Below are 12,902 nucleotides of genomic sequence, written 5' to 3'. Positions count from 1 at the left end.
AGCTCCCTATAATAGGAAATTAATAAACGTTTGTTAGATAAATGAATGAATAACTTGAAAAATTAAAAATAACAATGTGTCACAAAACCATAAAATTTTGCCCATTAAGAGAATTCATATAATATCGTATACTTAAACATATCACCACAATTTAAAATTTGGTAGAAATTAAAGAATCTCTTATCTAACATGATGTAAGGAAGTCTACTAACTCCTTTAACCCTATCACAAGTACTATATAAACTTGACCATTACTATCAGGATGACTGGCTTTTCATAAATAGCTTGCCATAGCCATGGTGTTGCCTTTGGTTTTTTTAACTCTCCATTGGGACAGCCCTTCTTCCATCAGGTCCTAGTTTCTGGAATCATACTTTAAGGCATATTTTTAACACATGAAGCTTTGCTTGATATCTCAGGGAAAACTCCTGAACTCCCTGAACTCCTCTCTTGGTCATTTACCCTATACAACTTTGTCCTTGTATCATTGGCATATCTCTAATGATACATGGCTTACCTCCCATACTAAACTCTAAGATTTAGAGGATGAGAATTTTATCTTTCCCTTCACTATATTCTTCATTAAAAATTACTATGAAGAAAAACCCTCACACATTTACTGGTTAAATCAATCTGTTCCTCTAGGAATTTAGAAATCAATAAAACAAATTTTCTTAAAGCTGAGTGTTTTCAATAACCACCTTCTGACACTGCATTTCCAGGTCATCAGTAAAACACTGAGATTGAACAAAAGTTGCGTACCTAAACAATACATATAAAGGGCATGAAATTGGTGTACTTTGGTGGAAAGACTGTTGCTAGCAATACAAACCTCAGTATTTTGCAATGACCACTGTAATGCTTTAGCACATTTCATACCCTGTTTCTTCTGGAGCCAACAAAATAACCTTTTCCCTTTAATCTTCCTTTTAGTCTAACTAGGTACATGTTGTCATCCGAGTGATTTAGTGTCTTTGAGAACAGAGAAGAGATAATAAATGAGCAGCTTTCTGTCTTCCTAGTCACTAAAGATAAACCTCATAAAACTGGGGAGAGACAGTTCATGCAAAGTGTACATAAATTTTTCATCTCACTTGCAATATTTTATAACATTATTTTGTGGTTAATAGACGACCCTAAAATAAATCTTGCTAGGGAGTATTTACCATGCATACTGTAATATAACAAGAAGATATGCTGGTGTATGTTAAATAAAAAGTGAGATTTGTCTCACTGTGGAAGAAATAGTTGTTTAAATTTATGTAACACTACCTAATGCTTATCCTGTAGGTTACTCTGAATAAAGATTCCCAAACATTTCACAGTTCCTTCTCCCTATATGATTATTATCCATTTCTATTAAAGAAAATATATGATAAATGCTCGAAAAATCCTGGGAATGATTAGCTAATTTTTCCAAGAAAATGTGTCACAAAAGCAGCTTCTATGATTATCTAAGAAAAGTGTGTTCATTTATTAGCAACTTCCCTCAATCTTACATCAAATGACAGATCTGATTTAAAATTTATGAATAAAGAAGAATAATTAATGCTTGTAGCCACATTTTAATATGAACATGTTATTAAAATATAACAGACTTTTAATATGACAAATGAAATTATTGCTGTTCTTTTTTACTACTAAAATATTTACCTCGTGCCTAACGCTTTTCTTCATTTGCTGAGCAATTTGTACCTGCATCTATATTTCTTCTTTTCCATTTCAGTCTTTATACAGAATTCCTGAAACATATGTTCCCACTAAGCTAGTAGCCCTGATGTTAGTTTACACTACACAAATGATAACTGATAAGGAAATGATGGGATTAAGCTGTTCAGGGACTTGCAATAACTTGCTACGATAAGAGCAGCTGCCATATCAGTTTTATTAACCCACTAAATCACTACTAATAAATAAGATAATAGCTTTTGTCTATCATGTCTGAAAACCAAGATTTGGCTGATCAAAGTCTACAAAAAATTAAAATGTAACTTAAAATCAAACAGTCTACCATGTGCGTAAAATCTATTTGTGGGCTCCATTATGTTCTCCCTTACTTAGCCAAGCCATTCTGAGCAAGGGTAGGATACAAGGTTTTTGCTTATCATTGTATCTGAGGGCCTAGTTAGTAACGGGACCCTCAGTAAAATGCTTATTAAACAATTAAGATGAATAGTGAAAGTTCTTTGCCAGCAGGCACCCTATTTTACAATTCTTTGCATCTCAAAAACTCTTTAGCATCACACTTTGTACATTAATGTCAGTAGGAATAGACTGATTATTCTCAATGCATTCATAACCATAAAAGATGCATGAATTATTCTTCCTTATTATACTTACAGAACTTTGTTTCATTTTTATTTATTTAAAACCTGAATTAAAAAATATTACAGATAATAAAACCAGGTATGTATTTTTGGGATTGGTAGCAAAATTAAAGGGAAGAAAAGAAGAAACATGAAAGTAAAGTCAGTTTTTATCTTGGTATTGGGAATGTAGAGTGTCCACTGTTGGAGTTGCTGGTTTTCTTAGCTGGCAGGGGATGGTAAGTGTGAAGGAACTGGCTAGGGAGCTGAGCTGCTAATCTGCCTGCAAATTGACTGGCTTTGTCCCTAAAGCACTCTTGTTAGGTGCCCTGGAGTGAGGCTTCCTGAGCCCTTATGTTCATCTTCAGAGATTTTTTTTCCATAACCCTGGGAGCAGTGGCCTCCCATGTGGAACATTGAACTTGCCACTGAAAACAAATTATTCCATTTTTAATTGTTCCTAATTTTGACAGTGGATGAAATCTGGGCCTACATAGTGATCCTGTGTGTTTAGATTTTTTTGTTTTATTATTTTTTTATTTTTGTTTTGTTTTGTTTTGAGATGGAGTCTCTCTCTGTCTCCAGGCTGGAGTGCAGTGGTGCGATCTCAGCTCACTGCAACCTCCGCCTCTCAGGTTCAAGTGATTCTCCTGCCTCACCTTCCTGAGTAGCTGAGACTACAGGTGCGCACCACCACACCGGCTAATTTTTATATTTTTAGTAGAGACAGGGTTTCACCATGTTGACCAGGATGGTCTCAATCTCTTGACTTCATGATCCTCCTGCCTCAGCTCCCAAAGTGCTGGGATTATAGGAGTGAGCCACCATATCTGGCCTATTTTTTTGTTTTAATATACCTGTTTTAAATATTTTATCTCTTCCATTCAATTGAATAAATTTTGGGCTCATTTTATACAGTCAAACTTTTTCATCTTTCACTTTTAGTGAGGGAAAGAAGTAGCCCATGCACAAATGTGAGAGTTGTGAAGACATTCCTGTAATTAATAGCCAGTTATTTCAAAACTTAGGAAAATAGAACTTGAAAATAGACACCACATTCATTCAGGATTTTTAGGCCCTACTAATCATCTCTTTGTCACATAGATTAGTGTTTTCCAAACTTTGGGTTTTATATAGGGACCAGTAAAATTTGGAGAGTGACATTGCTTCATGAACCTCAAAGACATCTAAGAACAATTTTTAAAAAGGAGGTGCTATCTCATGCCCAGAGTACAGGAGAACTTTTTGAGTCAATCATAATCTAAAATAAATTCTGTCTGATAGTCCCCAGTGAGATGACTGGACATACTCTAGCTATCCTATAACAATTTGGCACAAATTGAAAACTCATTTTTTAAGTAATCATCATCAGAACAGTTTCACAATGTTTGTATATGTTAGTATGCAATCCAAGGAAGTTAAAATAAATATCACATTTATTTATATTTTTTGAATAATTCAATGAATGTTTAGTAATACTATGCTAAAAGTACTGTATTAAACACTACAATAACAATAAAACACATTTTGCGAAATTACTAGTAAAATTTGGAGAAATTATGATTCCCTGATTTTCTAAGGTATACTTACTTTATATTTCTTTCATTCAATTGTTTGTGTTTCCATAGACATAAAAATACTTTTTATAAAATGTAAGTTTATGAAATAATAAACACCATTAGAAATGTTTCCAAAGATAATAGGTAACAGAGAAATGTTTAGAACTAACATTAAAAGGCAGAAAATACAATTGTGTTTGTGCTGCAAATTTGCTGTTAGATAAAACACAAACACCTCTAAATTAAACGCCTTACGATTGTGGCGTGGTAAAGTGTTTGTTCTCTGAAGAAGAATCTAATGTATTAATAAAGTTTAAGAACTGTTAGATCTGTAAAAAAAAAAAAAAGCTTAATAAAACTTATATGTCAGAAATCAAACATTCAATTAAACAATTATTTGTTGATACGATTGATATTGGAAAAAAAGTAGTAGGCTTCCTAACTTTGACTAGTAGATAAAACATAAACTTTAGAATCAGGTAAACTTTGATTCAAATGCCAACACTGTTATTGTGTATTATCTGTGTGGCCTTGGGCAAGCCAATAACTTTTGAAATGCAATTTACTCATTTGTAATACAGGAATTCCTACCTTCTATCATTATTGCAAGGATTAGAGATGAGTGCATGTATCTGTGTGTGTGTGTAGTACTCAATAAATAATAACTTTTAATTGTATTGCAGATTTTTTTTAGATTGAGTCATTAATCTTTCATGATTAAGGACAGTGGGGTTGAAAGTATATTCACTCCTATGTTCATTCCTGTACTTTATCTCATTTAACTCTCACAACAATCCCATAAGGTATTGCATATCCACTTTACTGGTGAAAAGCTGAATAATCCTACAATAAATCACCAGCTGGAAAGCTGGTGTCACACAGCTATACATGGAGACATCAGATTCATGTTTAAAGTTGTCCAACTTTAAAGCTTATGTCCCTAACCATTAGGCTATACTGCCTTTTGATATTCTATCTTCCAAGGTAAAAGCTAAGCATATTTCTTGGAAATAAAGGCAGAAACATACCTAGCTAAGAATAATTATATCCAAAAAAATTATTATTTACAAGATATACGAACTACATTTTGCTATTTTTTTTACCATATGTAGTTTAAATATGGAAAATTAATTTTTCTCTATGATATAAAGATATCAAAAAAGTCATGTCACAAAAATCAAATGGCATATCAGCACAGCAGGAAAAAAAATTCAAATTGTTAATGCCTTGCTGTTGGGCACATCTATGGCTCTTGGATTCGAATAAATTGCCCAAAGTCACCCCATGTTGTTATATCAACCTAAGTACTAGAGCCCCACTGTGACACAAAGGACAGGGTTAATGATTCATCCCTAATCCTAAAGGCTCCTTCTAGGATTCATTGACTTTCCCTGCTGCCTGCCAGCCCACCCTCTTGTAGATCCTGTCAAGAGGGTTTCTCTTCATTGCTTTGCCTCTTTTCCCCCTATCTATTTACTTTAAACACTATCTGATCTTTCCCCAACCTACACAATTCAGTAGGAATCAAATTGAGTAGACACCAGTCAGTTAAACTGATCAAACTTTGAAATAAAGTTGACTTGGTTAGAAAGAAGGGACCAATTTTGCCTTTTTGAATCTGGCATTTTATTTCCTCTTTCCAGGCCACGATAATGTTAACATTAATTGTAATCAATTAAATAAGTATTAATTGGTACTCTATCATGTATTGGCAAACAGAAAGGATATAAAAGCGAATTGAGACAAAGTTTCTGTCCTCAAAATATGTATTATCTGTTTAGAGGAGGAGATAAGTTAATTTCACATTAAGATAGGTACCAACAAACTGCCATAGGGTGCAGAGAAGGAGCCTACAATAAATCAATGGACTAAGAAAAGATCTAAAGGAAGAAGTTCAAGGGACATTCTTTCAAATGGGTAAAATTTCAACACACATATAGGGGAAAAGGCATTCTCCAGGGGAAGACAGCATAAACTTAAACAAAAGACTGACGGTTGGAGTGAATCAAAGGTTACTGGGATGATTGTTTGGTGAGCACATAGGCTACATGCTAGAAAGTGAGCAATAGGTGACACAGTAAAATGAACTTGGACTAAATCCTGACGGACCTTGAATGTCAAGTTGAGGAAAGTTTGTCATTAATAATAGAAATTGTGAGCCAGCAGAGGTTTTGAACATAGAAGAGATATGATTGAATCTGAACTTTAAAAGGTCGGTCTGGAAAAATTGCATGAAAGACAGAGTCAAGGCCAGGCTGTGAAAGTAGCAATGAGGAGAGGCATATTCAAAAGAATCCAAAAAGGAGGACCTATTTTTTGGCAAGTGTCTAAAGCTGAGCTATCCAATAAAGCAATAAAGCCACTGGCCATGTGCGGGTGTAAGCACAGGAAATGTGGCTAAAGTGAGATGTGATGTCAGTGTAAAATACACACTAGATTTCGAGAACGTAGTGCGGAAGGAAGAACGTAAAACATCCGATTAATGATTTTTATATTGATTCCATAGTGAGATAATAACGTTTTGAATAAATTGGATTACATACAACATTAAAATTAACTTTGCTTTTTCCTTTTGCCTTTTTAAATGTGGCTTCCAGAATTTTTTGAATTGAATATGTGGCCACATTATGCTTTCATTTGTCAGTGCTGGATGTGATGTCCGGACAGAAGGAGGCAGTGGACAAGCTAGAAAAAGAGCAGTAGAAGAGGGAAGAGGGCCTGGATAATACTATGACAGAGAAGCTATAGAAGTAGTTTTCTGTATTTATTTATTTTAAGAGGGCATTATCCGTTGGTTCAAATGCTAGGCAGGAGCCAAGGAAGATGGGTAACAGTAAAAACCAGCCATTGGATTTTTGCCCAGGTAGAGAAATGGACTAGGTCAGAGGGATGTGATCAGTGGTAAGGGCAGCAACAATTTAAAGGGGGAAATACTAGAGCAATCATGAAGGTTGGAGCTTTTTTCCTTCTCAGCATAAAGGAGATCTGGACATGCTTATAGGCAGAAGGAAAGGAGAAACTGAAAACACAGCACGCAGAGAAAATAGCTGTTGAATGAGAAACTGTACCTGGGCGTTCTCCAGAGACTGCCACAACACAGAGGAAAATTTAAAGATAATGTGTGACAGCTTATTTTATGTTTATATTTACATTAAGAGATGACCAAACAGGTCATTTGTGTATGTCATTTGTCTTGAAGAGAAAAGAAGGAGATATCAAGAAATCATTTTCTGGGAAAGAAAACTAGAGGAAGAACCCGAAGCTTGCTAAGGCACTTCCTTCCTACTCGAAGCTCTTTAACCCCTGGTTTGGGCCTTGCTCTTTGGGAGCCTTGTGGAATCTGCTGGGTTCACTATAGTTAGTCTCATACATTCCTCCTTCGTGACACTGGTGCCTTCAGTAATGACTTCAAGATTAGGAAAATGACTCATTTAAATTATTACAGCAGAAATAATAATATATTATGATTTTCATATGTAAAATTTGCCTTTTAAACATTATTCTAAAATCTACTTTTTGTTTTTTTTAGTTCTCACAGTTGATAAAAGTCTGTTTCATCAAGAGAATACCTGGTTCTCTTTGTACTGACAGAGACAATACTTATTTTACATTTATGTCAATCTTCATGCACAAGAGCAGAATCTGACATATGTTCATTAGTATCTTACTTTGAATGGCCTCTTGTTCCAAGCCGCCTTGTTGTTAGGAGGGGAAACTTCTGGCGAATTGTCTAAAAAGAAAAACGATTACTTTAGGTTTTAGAAAGTATATGGTTCTAATGTAAGCCACTCATAACCAATTACTTGAGGAAAGTAAATGTTGACCTCTGAATGAACTGTGAGTGAATACTTAGTCTGGAAAAAGTAATAACTTACACATATTGATAAGCAATACATCAGCAGAGGCAGGGAGGTACTTTTTTTATTGAAGTGCTCTACTGACCTTGTCTCGATTTCCAAGGCAGATGATACTAATATCTGCTTTTGCTTGATGGTACTACCAAAGCAATTATTACTTTATTTACGTATGGAATGAGAAGATTTGGGTCTCTTCATATAATTCATACAGAGATGTACCCAGAATTTAAAATCTATTCCCAACCCAAAAGGACATATAAAACTCTCTCTGCCTTACTCTATCTCCATTGTAATGTTATAAAATTTTTGTTTTGTATGTTCCTTTCTCTAAATTTGCTAAAATTAGGATCTGATTAAAAATTGTTTAAAAAGTCTTCTACAGAAAACCATTTTAAACTCAATATTCGAAGATCCATACATGAACTTTACAGAGCTCGATGGCAAACTATGTATGTGTTAATTTATTGGAGGCTGGGTCTATAGTTTTACCAGGTTTTCAAGGTGCTTCATGACTGCCAAACAGTTAAGAATTATTCCCATAAGGTGGACTCACAAAATGGCAATGTTAATATGGATATTAGAAGTTGTCTTATCCAAACTCCTCATTTAATAGAATGAGTAAACAGAATTTTAAAGAGATTAAGCACTTTTCAGAAGGTCTCACAATAAATTAGTCCAGTCTAGGCTAGAACCTAGATTACCTCATTACAATGTATAATATCAAACTCTCTCTGTAAATAGCTAGGTTAAAATAAACTATTATTTTTTTAAATGAGAAGCTGGACCATAGTATTCATTATTTTCTGGACAATGAGTCCCTCTACAGGTTAGAATCTGGATTTCAATTTGTAAAAGACACAATATTTGAGACCCAAGCTTCCTAAAGTTTTTCTGGGATATCCTAGGTTCTCAAACACAGTATGACATGAATCTTAAAGAACAAGGCTTTCTTAGGAGATTGATATTGATTCTCAAAATGATGTCTCTCTCTCTCTCTATATATATATAAGCATAGTAATGTCAGTTATACAGATTCCCATCCTAACCATACTGGTTGAGTAGAAAGAATTATTTTTAAATGAGAGAATTCTAACCCATCCCATCATAAAATCTTGGGGTTTGGGATGTAAATATAGAAATGGAGAATTAGGAGAACTTTTAATACATTTTAAAACCTATTTAAAAACTCATATATTTGGACTAGCTAAATAAGGATAACCACTAACCACTAATTGCATTAGCAAGAGACTTGTCACTTCCATTTAATTTTGCTTCTTAACACAGGCCACTATACACTTTAATGCATCCCTCTTTGAAGGGAAATGCTACTGCTTAAACGAAGCTTGACTTAAATTCACATTAGATCTCCTAATAGTTAGGGTTCTAATACTCAAAATCAAGTTATAAACATATAGCAATTCCAAACAGAGTCCTTAAGACAATTTCTGCCTGCAAAACAAATGTCTCAATATTCTCTAAGAGAACTTGCACAGATGAATTTGTTTTCGTGCTATCTGCCTGACATGACTTTAGTTATAAGTCACTATAGCCAATATGTGTCGTTTACCTTTCCAAAGGTGGCCGCACAGGCTGGCTCTAATTTCTCTTTCCTACAGAAATCTAAGTAGTGTGCATAAAGAATGCACCGTGGTAAGCAAACTCCTTCACATACAATGTAATTCTCTTCAAGCCTAAGAAAAAGGAACAAAAATTAGGTCAAATATTTTATTTCTTTTTCCTTCGACTTTCTCATTGACTTATTACCCATTCTGAATATGGACTCTATACAAATGAGGTAATGAGTAGACATAAGTAGACTTCCTTTATTCTGGATATTTTTAAAAATCAAATTATAAGGATTAATGTTAGAAGTACAAAAACCCCAGTGAAAAATCTGCTAGTACAGTTAAAATATCATGGTCAACATAAAACCATGCCTGGTCCACATCACAAATATTAGGTCTTCTATATAAACCTCATGGTTCATCATGATTTGCTCTGTGACATATAAATATGAATGGTGAAATTGAAGATGATGGGTATTTTAATAAACATTCTTAGTACTAAAGGGCTGTCAAGCTTCAGGCTGGCAAATGCTTACATTCTCTCACTTTCATTTAAAACCTAGTTCTGAGCCCTGAATAATTAGGGAAGGACAATGATGCATTTACTTGCAAAACACAGGAGAATCAACCATTTTACTTAAGTCTCAAATGACATTGATATATTTCTATTCCTATACTTTTCACTACTGTGATCAGTACTATAATTATCTAAAACATCCTATACACTTAAAAGATAATGTAATTCTCTATGGATATCTCCAAACATAACATATACACCTTCAACTTTATATTATAAAAATAACTATATAACCTTTGAAAATTTGGAGTAATTCCATTTAATTTGCAACTAAGCATAACTTATATAAATGTAATAAATACATATTTGTGTTACAACTTTCTAAACAGCAATGTACAAATTAAACTTTTAGATTCCATTCCCAGTTTTCCTAACAGTTCAGTAGGTGATTTTGACTAAAATTTACTTATACCAATTTTATGTATAGTAAGATAATATTTGTTATAATGCAGAAATGATGCAATATAGAGTCTGCAGATTAAAATTGGATGAAACCCTTCGAAGACTTGATTTAAAATATCCTAATGTATACAAGATAAAGGCTAAAGAAAGTATTCCCTGAACAGGTAAAATATCAGTCACCCATTTTGTTTAATGAAGAACAACAACAACAACAAAAAACCAAAAACTAAGATCTAGTGTTTCAAAATATGAAATCAATATATGTACATAAAATCAGATGACATACTAGTTGATAGAGAAAACTGGAATTAATCAGCCAGCTTTCTCACTTTGATTTTCAGTTCTAGTTTTTAACAGCCCTGAAATAATCGATAACCTTAAAAAAATTCTCAAAATATGAGTAACTCACTTTTTAAAAATGTATAATATTCATTTTTAGAACAGAATGTGAAAAATTCAAACAAAAATGATGTGTGATAATTTCAAAACTTTGAAAACTTTTATGAGAAATGTTTACCTATTTAAAAATTATATTTTAATTACATGTACACAATGTTCACATTTCATTTTGCTATTTTGAGATTGTTGTAGTAGGCATTGTCCTTGTCTTCAAAATATTGAATCATCCTAGACATAAGTATGATGTTCATTTGGGGTACAACTTTTTCTTTGATCTTAACTTATACATATTTAAGTATACATTTATTCATAAAAGAAACATGTATATTTCCACACACTCAATTTAAATGGAAAAAATGAGAGTTATCATTCAAAACAGCTCAATAATATATCTGAAATCAAAATACTTTTGCCCCAGTTATCCTGCTGCAAATAGTTGTATCCTAAATATCCGTGATATTTAACTCAATTACTTAACTGCTCTAGTATATTCATAACTAGTAAACACGATGTCAACTTCAATAGTTAAACTCCAACTTTAGATGAATACTTGGCTTATATTTCAAATATTTGAAAGGGTTCAAGCATATAATCACAAAAAACCTACTATATGTAAATTGTAATTTAATCTTTAAATAAATAATAAAAATAAAATTTACTAGTTCTTTATATTGTATTTTTCTAAGGCTCCTTAGGTCATACTCTACATAAAATTAGGTTATGTAACTAATCAGTAAATATGTAATCCTTTTTATTAGTTTGTTTTTTACACGGAATTTGTGAGGAAATGTATGCTCCTATTTCTTCCTACTATGTAGGGAAGTTTAATATAATGTTTTTACTTTAGAGCCCTCTTTCTTTTAGATAGATATTACAAAATGTTCACTCTATGTGGAAATCCTACTGATAAATTCTTGGTTTTAAAATATTTTCCACAAAACCAATTTGTAATATTTTATTATTATAAATCATATATGACAGGTGCTATAAAAATAGTTGAACATCTATTTAAATTAGTAGTGATACCTTAAGCGATTTTTCTATGTCTTCTACTTCAAACACATTTCGTCTTATAGAGTATACACTATTTTTAATTTGCCCTCTTCTGAATAAAGGCAGTGTCAAGATCCTTCCTCGTTTTAAGTTGTTTTTAAGAATCATATTTTATAAACTCAAAAACTATCAAATAACAAACATGTAAGGACTGAACTGATTGCATGTTAAGCCAGTACATCATAAAAAAACGTTCATTAATGCTTACATTTGAAGAAAATATGGTTTTAGTCAATAAGGAACAACGTAATGTGGTTTTTATTTGTAATGCAAATCCTTCATCAGTACTTGTATCAGTCTCTATACTAAAAATTCAGTGAAACAAAAAATCTGGGTTAAATTCTAGTTGGTTTTTTAAACTTTCCCAAAAAGTTTGAGGAAGAAGTAAATTGTGAAAAACAAAGATCCTGAAGACGCTAGCTGTTCAAACGTCAACAGGTGCTTCAGTGTACCCTGCGGGCGAGTCTCACCACTGCAGCGTGAGCTGTGTCTGCTTCTTTTTATCCTTCACAATCTGCGTGATGGTTTTCTTCTGAGACAGGTATCGATCCGCTGCTTTGGTTTTGCTGTCGTGGTTGTCGGCATCGTCTTCTTCAGAGGAAAAGTTACCATTGTTTAAGTGCATTTCTGATTGCCAGTTGAAGGGATGATAAAGAAAAACAGAATATAAAATCAACTAAGTAGCCTCTAAGTGTACCTGAACTTCACAGCAGTAGCCTACCGGGGTGGTGGCGGAGGGGAGGAAAGGGGAGTTATGCAAAATCCCTTAGAGTTGACAGTCTCTACTTGACATTTTACTGAGGAAATACAAAGCTCTGGACAGAACATCCTACCTCTGCCTTATGTTTGGGATGCGTTACGATTACTGGGTGCCCTTCTTAGAACACGTCCTCGTCCCCTTCCCAGCTCCGGATGCGGCAGAGCACTCACCTGACTTCACCGCGCCCGGCAGCTCCGGGTCTTGGCCGGTCTCCCCGCCGCCCTGCTCGCCCCCGGGCTGCGCTTCGGCCGCCGGGTACACTCTTTCTTCCGGATAGACTCGCGAGCCCTTGCCCAGGAGCTGCCCACAGCAGTCGTCCCGGATCCCCGGGGACAGTGGGGGCGCAGGCCGCGCCTGCAGGAAGGTGTCTTCTAGCGCCGGGACCTTGGCCATCCTCCCGGCCGCCGGACACCGCCGCGCGCGC

At 34.3% G+C, this 12,902-nt stretch overlaps 1 protein-coding gene across 1 annotated transcript in view; it reads right to left on the bottom strand.

Moving 5' to 3' along the window:
• The window catches only part of RFX6 (regulatory factor X, 6), a 55,453-nt gene extending 42,557 nt beyond the window's left edge, over positions 1 to 12,896 (bottom strand). The window contains exons 1-4 of the mRNA XM_011935071.1: positions 12,649 to 12,896; positions 12,189 to 12,345; positions 9,290 to 9,413; positions 7,534 to 7,595 (exon numbers count right to left, since the gene is read on the bottom strand). Coding sequence (XP_011790461.1) covers positions 7,534 to 7,595; positions 9,290 to 9,413; positions 12,189 to 12,345; positions 12,649 to 12,871 — 566 coding nt within the window. The 5' untranslated portion in view covers positions 12,872 to 12,896. The remainder of the gene's footprint in view (positions 1 to 7,533; positions 7,596 to 9,289; positions 9,414 to 12,188; positions 12,346 to 12,648) is intronic.
• Between the last annotated feature and the right edge of the window lie 6 nt (positions 12,897 to 12,902).

This window comes from Colobus angolensis, unplaced genomic scaffold, assembly GCF_000951035.1.
Source record: "Colobus angolensis palliatus isolate OR3802 unplaced genomic scaffold, Cang.pa_1.0 Scaffold14, whole genome shotgun sequence".
Taxonomy (NCBI): domain Eukaryota; kingdom Metazoa; phylum Chordata; class Mammalia; order Primates; family Cercopithecidae; genus Colobus; species Colobus angolensis.
This window is presented reverse-complemented; position numbering and strand designations above follow the sequence as displayed.